The sequence below is a fragment of the Varanus komodoensis genome, unplaced genomic scaffold (assembly GCF_004798865.1).
Source record: "Varanus komodoensis strain SLA01 unplaced genomic scaffold, ASM479886v1 scaffold23, whole genome shotgun sequence".
NCBI lineage: Eukaryota > Metazoa > Chordata > Lepidosauria > Squamata > Varanidae > Varanus > Varanus komodoensis.
The window spans coordinates 18,657,404-18,669,998 of NW_025335627.1; the positions used below are offsets into that span (position 1 = coordinate 18,657,404).

The 12,595-nt window shown below is 41.5% G+C and overlaps 1 protein-coding gene across 3 annotated transcripts in view; it reads right to left on the reverse strand.

Moving 5' to 3' along the window:
- Positions 1–12,595, reverse strand: part of COL4A1 (collagen type IV alpha 1 chain) — a 197,252-nt gene that overhangs the window by 130,555 nt on the left and 54,102 nt on the right. For all 3 annotated transcript variants that reach the window (XR_006414881.1, XM_044431656.1, XM_044431657.1), the window contains exons 3-8: positions 6,248–6,337; positions 6,105–6,149; positions 5,314–5,358; positions 3,089–3,151; positions 2,949–3,002; positions 2,721–2,747 (exon numbers count right to left, since the gene is read on the reverse strand). Coding sequence is in view for 2 of the 3 variants with exons in the window: in XM_044431656.1 (XP_044287591.1) it covers positions 2,721–2,747; positions 2,949–3,002; positions 3,089–3,151; positions 5,314–5,358; positions 6,105–6,149; positions 6,248–6,337 (324 nt within the window). In the remaining variant the exon portion in view is untranslated. The remainder of the gene's footprint in view (positions 1–2,720; positions 2,748–2,948; positions 3,003–3,088; positions 3,152–5,313; positions 5,359–6,104; positions 6,150–6,247; positions 6,338–12,595) is intronic.

Here is a 12,595-nt window from a genome sequence, read left to right on the forward strand (position 1 = left end):
GAAAAAGGAGCTGGTTCCAGCTCTGTTAATGGAGGCAGTAGTCAAACCTCTCCTGAAGAAGGCAAGTCAAAGAATATTAACAACTACAGGTCAATGGCCAGCATTTCCTTTTTGGGGAAAGTGCTTGAGCAGCAGGCACTTTTGAATAAAATTGACCACCTGGGTCCACTTCAGTCTGGCTTCAGATCTGGTTTCGGAATGGAAACTGCCTTGGTCACCCTGTGAGATGAGCTTTTCTGGGTGAAAGACATGGGGAGTACATCTCTTGGTTCTCCTGGACCTCTCAGCAGATTTTGATACCATCAACCATGGTATCCTTCTGGATAGGCTGGCTGGCCTGGGGGTGGAGGCACTGCTCTGCAATGTACTGCTCTGAAATAGTTCTGCTCCTTACCTGACTGACCAGTTCTAGAAGGTGGCGCTGGGGGATTATGTTTCTGCGCCATGGCAATTGTGCCATGGGGTTTCACAGGGTTCCATATCATCCCCCATGTTATTTAACATTTACATGAAACCACTGGATGAAGTCATCCAGAGGTTTGGGCTAAGGTGTCCCCAATATGCTGATGACACTCAGTTCTACTTCTCCTTTTCATCTAATGCAAGTGAGGTGGTGACAGTTTTTAACCAGTGTTTGGGTGGGGTGATGGACAGGATGAAGGCCAATTAATTCAGATAAGGCAGACATGCTGTTGATAGGTGGGTTTATTTATTTATAGCTTTTATATCCCACCCTTCACAATAAAGGGATAGTATAGAGAAACTGCATATCAAAGACCCATTTCAATACAAACTCAGTTTCCAGGAACACTTTTTATCAACTTCGGCTTATTTAGAGTTAGGTTTGCATAGTTTATTGAGTTGGGTTTTTTCTTTTAACTTTTCTTGTAAATCATTCAGAGAAACATTTGGCTAATGCAGAGGGTATACAGTAGTCCCCTGAAATTCACGGGGGTTGCATTCCTAGAGCACCCATGAATTGTGAAAAACTGTGGATTTTGAATGTGGTAAAGATTCATTGCCAGAAGCCTTAGGACAGGGGTCCTCAAACTTTTTGAACAGGGGCCAGTTGAAAGGTGCTGGCGATGGGCGCGGGCTGCCAAGGTGGTGCAGGCGGGGGGGAGGGCCAGGCCGGGCGCATACACATGGCAAGGCGGGGCGGGACGGACGCATGCACAGATCGTTGCAAGGAGATCGGTTTGGACTCGCTCAGAGAAAACAAGCTCCAGGCGCCGGCTTGCTCGCAAGGAGATCAGTTTGGTTTCGCTTGGAGAAAACGATTTCCTTGTGAACAAATGCCACACAGCGAGGAAACTGCCATGAAAGACTGAGGCCGCAAATGCTGAACTATGACTTCACGGGGGTATACTGTATAAAAATTTGAATGAATGAATGAATGAGATTATCAGTCTATGCTGCATAGACTGCAGCAAAAAATACAATCTATACTGCGTAGATCACAGCCTTAGACTGTGTGGTGATAATAGGAAACTAGGATGGTCTAGAAGGAAAGTAATATGCTCCAGCATTTGAATATCCTTATGTGCAGTCTGTATTGTGGACAAGAAGCTAGTATTAGAACACAATATGGAGAAACAATGGCTTCCTATAAGGAAAGGAATCACAAAGGGGTTGATTCTCTATCTTTTCAAATTGTATACGGAACATATCAAAGGAAATCTGGATTAGGATCAGGGTAAGAAGGAGTGATAATTGGTGGAAGATACATCAATAATTATTTAAGATATGCTGATAGTACTATACTACTGGCAGGAAGCAACAATGATTGAAAGGGCAGGGGATGAAAGTTAAAGGAGGAAGTGTAAAAGCAAAGACTGCAGCTAAACACTAACAAAAATCATGACTTCAGAAGAATTACAGAACTTCAATATTAATACTGAAGAAATTGACATTATGATAGATTTTGCCTACCTTGACTCAGTCATCAATTCAAAGGAAGGGTACAGCCAAGAAATTAAGGACAGACAATTGGAAGGGCAGCGATGAAGGAAAGGAGACCAAGGCCAAGATTATCCACACTATGTATGGGTGCAAAAGCTAGACAGTGAAGAAAGCTGACAGGGGAAAAAATTGGTGCATCTGAAACACAGTGCTGGAGGAGAGCTTTGAGAAGACCCTGGATAGACAGAAAGATAGACAAGAGGGTCCTAGTTCAAATCAAACCAGAACTTGCTCTGAGAGCACAAATGACAAAACCGAGGCTGTCATACTCTGTGTGCATCATGAGAAGGCAAGACTCACTGAAGAAGACAATAATGCTAGGACAAGTGAAAGGCAGAAGAAGGGGAAGACATTTGCAAGACAGATTGATTCCATAAAGGAGGCCAGAATTTGAGTTCACAAGGGCTAAGCAGGGCTGTCAAGGGCAGGACAGTTTGGAGGATATTCATTCATAGGGACTGTATAAGATAGAGACGATTTCACAGCACATAATTATTATATAACAACTGTAATGATATTGTATATTTGGTTAAATATCAATGTCAAGGTCTATGTGTTTACACATGAAAATCTGAGTGTAAAGAATGTGTTCCATATTCAAGTACTACAGCTATAGTTCTGACAAGCCACTCACTTGGAGATTATTTTTCTAATACTCAATACAGCTATAATATTGACAATTTTCACTGATTATAGTAACATAGTACACAAATGATATAAACAATAATAACATGTCTGTTTTAAAATTTTTAATGTACCTTTATTCCGATAGGTCCTGGAGGACCCTAGAAGAGAAATATTATATTTTTTTGAAAAAAGCTTCATCTAACAAGGCATTTAAGCATCATTTTTAGAAAGCATATATTTAAAATCCCAGTAAAATACTGCATGCTCAATCTAAATATTTGCTGAAGCTTTTAACCTATTTTTCATCTAATAAAAACTGCATTTTTCTGATTTTGGTTTAAATATAATAAATGGCTTACTGGATTTCCAGGTAATCCGGGTAAACCTGGGGGACCAACAGGACCTCTTTCACCCTAATGGAACAGAGAAAGTGACTTTACTTCTTAAATATTGCAATGCATTTGAAAAATATTTCAAATGTATCTTTAAAGCATTTCACCTTTGTTCCATTGCATCCTGGAATACCAGGAGGACCTGGGGGGCCATCTCCTCCAGGAATGCCCTGTGATTACAAAGGAAGGTAGGAAGAAACAAAAGAAACAATTATCATATTAATACCTGGAGGACATTATTTATATATTTATTTATTCCTTCGTGACACTAGAATGCCACCCCATAACCTGAGAGTTGCCTGGGCGGCTCACAAAAACAATGACACACCAAATAAAATCAGCAATTTTAAAAAGTAATAATCCAACATCATAAAAACAATTAACATGAAAACAGAAGGCAATGCACATGATAAATAAAAGTAAGCAGTAAGAAAAACCATAATTATATTATACACGAGCTGGATACCACTATTGATTCAGAGGTTTCAAAGGAGACACCAACGCTGCCGTCTGGTCCAGATTTATTGGATGAATTTCAGTTACTGCGGCCCGATGATGTGGACAAGGTGCTTGGACGAGTACGTCCAACCACTTGCCTTTTGGACCCTTGCCCGTCTTGGTTAATAAATGATTCCAAGCATGGGATTGGAACCTGGATCTTGGAAGTGGTTAATGCTTCTCTGAGGGAGGGTCGGGTGCCTGCCCCTTTAAAGGAGGTGGTAGTCCGACCGGTCCTGAAGAAGGCATCACTGGATCCAGAGATGGCCACTAATTATAGACCAGTGGCCAACATCCCGTTTCTGGGCAAGGTGTTAGAGCGGGTGGTGGCGGGACAACTCCAAGCACTCTTGGATGAAACTGATTATCTGGACCCATTGCAGTCCGGCTTCAGACCCGGGTACGGTACTGAATCTGCCTTGGTCGCCCTGTATGATGACCTGTGCAGGGAGAAGGACAGGGGGAATGCGTCCCTGTTGGTTCTCCTGGACCTCTCAGCGGCTTTCGATACCATCGACCATGGTATCCTTCTGGATAGGCTAGCGGGATTGGGGGTCGGAGGCACTGCTTTGCAGTGGTTCCGCTCCTATCTCAACGGCCGATTCCAGAAGGTGGTGCTAGGGGACTATGGCTCTGCGCCATGGCAGCTATGCCATGGAGTACCGCAGGGGTCTATTTTGTCCCCTTTGCTGTTCAACATCTACATGAAACTGCTGGGAGAGGTCATCAGTACCCACCAGGTGTGGGCTGCGGAACCATCAGTACGCTGATGATACCCAGCTCTACCTCTCGTCTTCCACCAATCCAGGTGAGGCAGTGGCTGTACTGAACCGGTGCCTGGCCGAGGTAATGGGCTGGATGAGGGCCAATAAACTGAAGCTCAGTCCAGACAAGATGGAGGTCCTGTTGGTTGGCGGATCGGGCTTCGGAGAGGGTGAATTGAACCTTGTCCTGAACGGGGTTGCACTCCCTCTTAGGGACAAGGTCCGCAGCTTGGGAGTGCTCCTCGACCCTGAGCTTTCACTGGAAGCTCAAGTAACAGCAGCGGTGAGGAGCGCTTTCCTCCAGCTTCGGCTGGTTTATCAGCTGCGCCCCTACCTGGAGTACGACTGCCTTACAACAGTGACACATACGCTGGTGACTTCCCGTCTTGACTTCTGTAACGCGCTCTACGTGGGGCTACCCTTGAAGACGGTCCGGATACTTCAATTGGTTCAAAATAGAGCTGCCAGGTTGCTGACGGGGATTGGACGTTATGCTCACATGACTCCAGTTCTCCGTCAGCTTCACTGGCTTCCCATTGAAGTCCGGGCCCAATTCAAGGTGTTGGTGATGACCTATAAAGCCCCAAACGGCTTGGGTCCTGGTTACCTGAAGGAGCGCTTACATCCATATATGCCCAGCCGCCCCCTGAGATCGGCGGGAGAGGCCCTTCTCCGGGAGCCCTCCGTGAAAGAAATTAGGAGGGTGGCTACTCGGACGAGGGCTTTCTCAGCGGTGGCGCCTAAGTTATGGAATGCGCTCCCCAGAGAGGTCCGCCTGGCGCCATCGTTATTTGTTTTTCGGCGCCAGGCGAAGACCTTTTTATTCAAGCAGCATTTTAAATGTTAATATTATTGAATTTTTCTGGCCAGGGCAGCCTATTTTATATTGTATATTTGTAATTTATTTTAATGTATATATTTTAAAATGTTATTTAACTTATTTGTTGTAAGCCGCCCCGAGGCTTCGGCGAATGGGGCGGCATAAAAATGTTTTAATAAATAGATACATACATACATTACTGCTGAAATCTTGGGTGGTGATTAAATTGTAATTGTTATGTCATACATACGGGTAGGCCAGGATTGCCTGGATAGCCTGCTGGACCTGGAGGGCCCTGAAATTAAGAAAATTACAAAGACAGTAAATCAGTACAAGACAACATTTAATATTTTCAGTATAAATTCAGGGCTATGTCTGGTTAGTGTTAATATCAGAAGGACTTTTCAAAATTCATGAGAGGTGCTTTTTTTTAGGACTTTGAGTAAGAAGCATAAATAAGAAAAACATACTATTGACAGCCCAACTCTGAATAACTTCATAGAGTTATAGCCCATGTTTTCCTCATGCTACTATCACCAATTTTTCAAAGAATTGGAGTTTAACCCCATCTTCTCAATAAAAGCTTTGGTGGTATGCAAAATGCTGAGACGCAACACATTACTGAGATGTTTAGTGAAAGACATACCATGAAGAATACTGTGGCTTGGATTCTAAATTGCCATAAACTGATCTTTACTCATGAAATCCTCCTTTGGCATAAAGTGAGGAAAGGGCAGTATTTCACTGATTCTCCTTTCCTTCTGGAGCTCTTTTTCAGTCATGAAAATTTGCTCCATGTTGAAGAGACCAGACATACACAAAGATTCCTTTTGTGTTCAGAAGGGAAACGCAGTAGCTAAGCCTATGGCTCCAAGCTATAGTCAAGCCTTCAAAACATTCTATTTTATGCTACTGTAAAGCCCCACTCTTGTTTAATCATTTGGACTGTATTTTAGTGAACTGTTAAATCATAAATAACTTATAATATATAATCACAAATAACTCTCCAAAATAGGCCAAAATAAATTTAAGCAAACTCACTCTTGTTCCTTTTGTTCCTGGTAGTCCTGGTTCTCCAGTATCACCCTATTAAGAAGATAGGGAAATGATGCATTAATTCACATTAGCATGTTTTGAAATTAGAGTTACTCAGGTTAACTGTTTCAATAAAGGATTAATCTTACCTTCAGTCCTGAATAACCTGGTGGACCTTCTGGTCCTTGTACTCCAGGAAACCCAACCAAACCTTGTAAACCTGGCAAACCTCGCTCTCCCTGTGAAAATCAAGAGCACATTCAATTTAGCAAAATGCAGCCAAACAAAATCCCACTAATGGAGATTTCCACCTTGATGCAAACAGCTACTGGCAAAGGGGAAAGCATTTTTATTGAGATAATAGCAAGTCCTATACTCCCTGCTTGTAGTTGTGGGTCTGATTCCCCCTATCCAATCATATTTGTGTTTTTAAAAAGATTAATGCAGCTCACATTTAGCCCTCAGTCCCATATGCTTAGGATCTCTTTAATACAATTCTTATCTCTATCTGTTTCCTTCCTGAAATCTCCTTAAAACAGCCGCCACTGAAGCCAATGGAGACTGTTTCTGCCTTTTTAAAATCCCTGTGTGCAGGGGTGGGGGGGGGTGGGGTTTGGGGATGAAAATTACTCACTTTTAATACCCCTGTGCATGTTAGACCTGATCCACACACATATATTCTCAAGTAAGAAATCAAAAGAGGGATCATCTACATAGTTAACACATTGTATAGCTTGACCTCATATACGCCTACATTAAATTATTCTTAGGTGTTTGCTGCTATAAAGTAAAACATAGAATCGGTAGCCCTGGAAGGGGCCACTGGGTGCAACCCCCTGCTCAGTGCATGATTCCAAGTTAAAACATCCCTCTCAGATGGCTATCCAGTTGCACCTTGAATGCCTCCAGTTTGGGAGATTCAAAAAATGAACATAAGATGCTTTTTAAAAGGTTGATCGCACTGCACATTTTTGCAATTGTGCAGAGTAGTTCTACAAAACCTGTACACCACAAATAGCAATAAATGGTAGCTACCCCAAACAATTAGCTTTCAATCTGTGTGTGTGTGGGGGTATCCTCTATCACCCTGTTTTACCATCTATATAGAGACAATGGCTCTATAGAGACGTGACATATAAGTAACCCTCTGTGATTATTATAGTCCACAGTTGTGTCTGCCAGATGATCAAGCTCATGGTAAGCCATTTCCCTCCTGCCATCTTCTTTCCTCTTAGTCCTCTATGCAGTATCCCAGGAGGCAATGCAAGGAAGAATGAGGCCCTTCTCTTTGGCAGCCATGATTGTGAGTTGAGTTTGGCTCACTACAGCTGTGAAGCAGTGTCTACCTCATAAACAGGGCCCATGTCCTAAAGTGCAGCAGAGAAAATGTGAGAGCTTATCAGGTACCCTCACCTCCAGCTATAGTGTGTGTGACTGTAGTGTGTGTTGCTGGGGCACTCAGGCAAAGAAGAGGAAATCAAGTTCCTGTACCCTGAAAATCTGTGTGGGAAAACAGCATGGAGACGAGGTGTGGATTACAAATCATAGCCACAGTAGCAGGAAAACAACTCCTTCTGGATTAGTGTGTAGAGGAAGAAAAGCAGCTAGAAGAAGAGTGAAGCAGGGAAAAAGTGTGGCTACTGGTAACTGTCAGGACGTCCCAGATTAGCAGCCATGCGAATATACACTCAGATATGCAGGGAGAAGTGCATACGTCATAAAGCTCAGCAGTTTTACTGGTGAGAACACCCAGGAAACCCCTCTGTAGAGACAAGCCTCATAAGCAGTGCTGTCTGGTAGAGGCACACCTGCCAGCTACAAGATTCCAGAACATATACAGAGTATTTTGTAGGTTTTGAGTTACAGGAACAGGGCAGATGATGATGAAATATGGAAACAAAGTCAAAAAGAACATGAGAGATGTGCAGTGGGGACTTAATATAATATTATCAGTGATTACAGGATATTGGCATGACAATCAGGAAGGCACAGGTCTTAGGTGTGGGTTTTGACATGCAAATGAGAGTGACTGCAATGCTACTAGAAAGACTAATATGGCAGCTTTTATCAGTTTTGCTGCTGTTAGCAAAAGAATAGAAGGGATCGACTTTCCTGCGGAATTCTGGCATGGCGTCGGGATGGGACAGCTGTGATTAATGGGGCTCCATTATCACGCTGGTAATTGTTCGGTAGGGGGCCGTGGGAGGCTCATCTAAGCCCTGTCGGGGCGAAGATAGAGTGCCTGGGGAATCTTCTGGATGGTGTGGGGCGGCAACCCCACATCTACTGTGAGAAAATACTCCTCTCGAAAATACTTGAGAGGTCGTTGAGGCCCCATCGGTGTGGGTGTTCAAGGATAGGCTGGATGTCCATATGGTGGGCATGTCGTGAGCGGAGCCGGCTGGTGCCGGAGGTCAGACTAGATGGCCCGGGAGACCCCTTCTGACTCGCTATGTTTTCTATGTTTCTAAAATCAGGTATTTCTCAACCGGACAGTACAGGGGGGAATTTAGCCCCCACAAGTCCTTGACATCCGGCTAATAGTTTAGGAATTTAGCTAGAAATTCGTCGGATTTACTGGGAAAGACATTTTTATCTCTCTTTTTTTGCAATACTACCCATGGAAAAGCTGTATTTGTTGCTAATTGGCATAAAGAAAAAAGAAAAAGCCCTTTGGATGGAGGGAGGAATCCCCTCCCCCAACAGACTTTCAAGCGGTGACTGAAAATGAGGTGAGAGAGATGGAGGTCTTTATGTAAGAAAAGGGTCTTTTTTTCTCTAATCTCTCCAAGGGCGAAGAATCAAAATAAATAATTACTGTGGAATTAAATGATAGAAGGATCTTTCTTGTATGTTGGATTTTTGCCAAGAACTACTAGAAGGATATAATTTGCCTGTAGAAGTGGCCATTTTTCTTTCTGTTTCTGGGACTTTTGCCAAAGCATCTGGACATTTGCCAAGCCTTTGTTTCTAAGTGACTTAGACTAAAAAGAAAGCTGAAAATTCCCTTTTGCTGCCACTCTGGATTTGGATTTCTAGTAAATATACTTATTTCTATATCTTTTTCCTTTATCTTCTTTTTTATTTTGTTGCTGTTTTGTAACTTTTGGCAAAAATTGTTATTACTATAGAAGAATTACAGAAGACACTTTCGGCAATACAGACTTCTTTAACAGCTTTGCGATCATCCCAACAGGCGATACTGATACAGCAGGAGATCATATTAATTGAATAAAAAGAACGTTTTGAAAAATTAGACAATTCCATTAATGAGGCTTTGGGCATATAAATCAAACTTGAACAGAATATACAAAATACGCAACAACAGATGGAAAATCTGAAATAGTGAATAAAGAAATACAACCAGGAAAAACAATAAGCAAGCTATCGTGGGACTTGCTTGTAAAAAAGCAACAAGCAGATGGAAAATTTGAAACAGTGGATAAAGCAATGCAATTAGTAAAGCCAATAAGTAAGTTTTCATGGGATCTGCTCATCATGTTGGAGAAGGAGAAGACAGCTAAGTATTTAAGAGAGACTATGTTTATGTGGCTATCAATAGAAGGAGCTTTGTCTATTGGGCTATATGCACTACAATTGAAGACGTATACTGATTTATTACAGGCACTACAACGATTTAAAATAAAGGAAGAAGAAAGATTAGGCAGGGGTGTAAAGAAAAAATAAGAGAATTTTATTTTAAAAAGGAATGATTTAAATAGGTTGGCATGTTTATATGTGATATGGAAAGGCTAAGCTACTATTGCTGGTGACAAAAGGAGTGGATATAAGCGAGGTATGTTAAAGATTGTAAAGACTTGGGCTCTTATAAGGAGTTAATTGTATTTGACTAAATGATGTTTAAGTTAGATGAAACATTAGTAACTTAGCTAAAAGAGAGCTTGTTTAAAAGATATTATAGGTAATCGTTGTCACCAAACAGATTAGTTAAGATGTCTTTAAAGATGTAAAATGGATGTTGGATATGTGAACATAACTTGGGTATTTTTTATGAAATAGAGTAAAAATAAGAGAACTTATTCTCTTAAAAAGGAATGACTTAAATGGGTTGGCAGGTTTATATGTGATATGGAAAGGCTAACCTACTGTTGTTGGTGACATAATGGGTGGATATAAGTGAGATATGTTAAAGATTGTAAAGAGTTGGGCTCTTATAAGGAGTTAACTGTATTTGATTAAATGATGTTTAAGCTAGATGAAACATTAGTAACTTAGCTTAAAGAAAGCTTGTTTAAAAGATATTATAGGTATTAGTTGCCACCAAACAGATCAGCTAAGATGTCTTTAAAGATGTTAAATGGATGTTTCTGATTTTATTTGTAAATGTAGTAGTGAGGAACTTATTTTTCTAATACTAGAAAAATGAAAAGATTTTGAATTGTGTAGAAATGTTTAGATTGAATTTATCATTGAAGAAGAAAGAAGATATTGACCTTTATCCAACTTGGAGATTCTTTCCTTTAATATTGGTTAAGAGAAACAGGACTTTGCAAGAAATGGATGGATTGATCTTACTGATGAAGGAGAAAGAAGATAGTGACTTCTATCAAATTTGGAACTTCTTTTTTTATTGGCTGGAGAAACGGGACTTGGTTTAGATCTAAAGATGTTTTCAAGTTATTATAAATGGATTTGAATATGATCATAGAATGTTAAAAGATATATAGTAGGGGGCTGACCCAGTAAGTCCGATGTATGTGATGATTGATGTTTTTAGTATTAGTTTAAAATTTTAATAAAATTTCTTAAAAAAGAAAAAAGAAAGGATCAACTTTCCTTGGGATCTACATTCTGCCAAGGCTTTTGCAACTAAATGTAGCAGTCAGCTGAGGCTGAGCATAGAGCTCCAGTCCCTCAAAGGAGCAGTGAGCTAACAACAGGGAACAAAGGAAATCTGTCTTGGAATTCTGGTTCTTTCTGGGCAAAAGGAGTAGGGATACCGTAGGTTTGATTTTATATCACAAGGGCACCTATAAGCAACCTATCTATCTATCTGGATTTTCCCAACATTACTCACAAGCAAAGACAGCAGGTGTGGGCACCTATAAGCAACCTTTCTGTTTGTTTATTTGGATTTTCCCAACATTTCTCATCAGCAAAGACAGCAGGTGTGGGTTGCCACAGCAAAATCAATTGCAAGGGAGACTTGGGGAAGAATGGCAGGCTCAGTACAATGTGTTGCTGGAGAATGTCTACAAATCAACTTTACCTCTGAGAACAGGAGCAGCAACATGGTTGTCACTGCCCTTGCTGCTCTGCTCACTAGTCCACCACCTCAAGGAATGAGGAAAGTGCTATCTGGATTTGCAAACCCTAGGGTGGCCTGTTAGGGTGACTTATAAGACCCAAACAAAGCACTCTTTAAGAAGCACACTGGGTTTTGGACACGGTGAGGACTTAGTGTGCTGTGCAAATCTAGTCAATAGTGTGGTGCTTGGTGACCAAAGCATTTTGGGGGAATGACACCCACATGACTACTCTGCAGATATCTACTGCTGGAGAGTTGTCCTTGAAGATGGAAGCTCCTCTTTAGTGGCCAGTTCCTCTCTAGAGTTGCGGCTTACCCAAAGCTTGATAGATCTCAATGAGGTATCATTTCACTCACCTACAGCTTTGTCATCTAGGGACTTAGGCTAAAAGGAGACAAAGTGGGTATCAGAGCACCTAGTTGAAGTCCTAGCTCATTTCATGTCACATTTAATTTGTGTCAAAGGATGCTGCCTTTGGCAAGACGATAGAAATGGGATATTTTGGGGCCTGTAAAACACAGTGCTCACCTTGAGAACAAATGTAGGTTCCAGCTTTAGGACCATCTATCAGTTGTGGAATATGCAAAGCTGGGGATTTGCTGATACAGTTCCAATTTCTGAAACCCATTCAGCTGAGGTGAGTATGACCTTGGGGACTGAGACACCATTGTGATTCAAGCAACCTGTCAAGGTTACCTCTCCTCCTTTCAGAGTTAAGCACATTTTTCCCCTAATAATGGACTTCTATTATGCTAAACTACAAGCAAGTGAAATCAGCTTTAAGTTATAGATTAAGCATTTTACATTTATATTGATTTCAGATTAAAGTTAACTAATGCAAAAACCATACCATCATGGTGATTTCTGGTTTCTCAGAACCATCCACTTGAACCATCTTGTCATTGGTTGACCCTCCTTAATTGATGTCTCAGCCTGGTATATGTCTAACCCATCTGCTCTCCTCCTCCTTTTTTCAGAAAGGCTCTAGTGTCCTATTGTTTCAAAAGCAGCTTGCTCTCTCATTTCTCCTCTGTTACCTCCTTGGCTCTTCATTCTCTATAAACTAATCCCATTTACTTCAGAAGTTCTTCTACAAAACTTGTGGACTCAATTTCAGCACAATTTGCCATGTGATTGGAGAAGTGTTGGTTAGAGGAGTGGCCTTATTTGCGAAGGGGCTTGCATAGCTCAATGAAGCTATGAGCTATGCCATGCAGGGCCACCCAA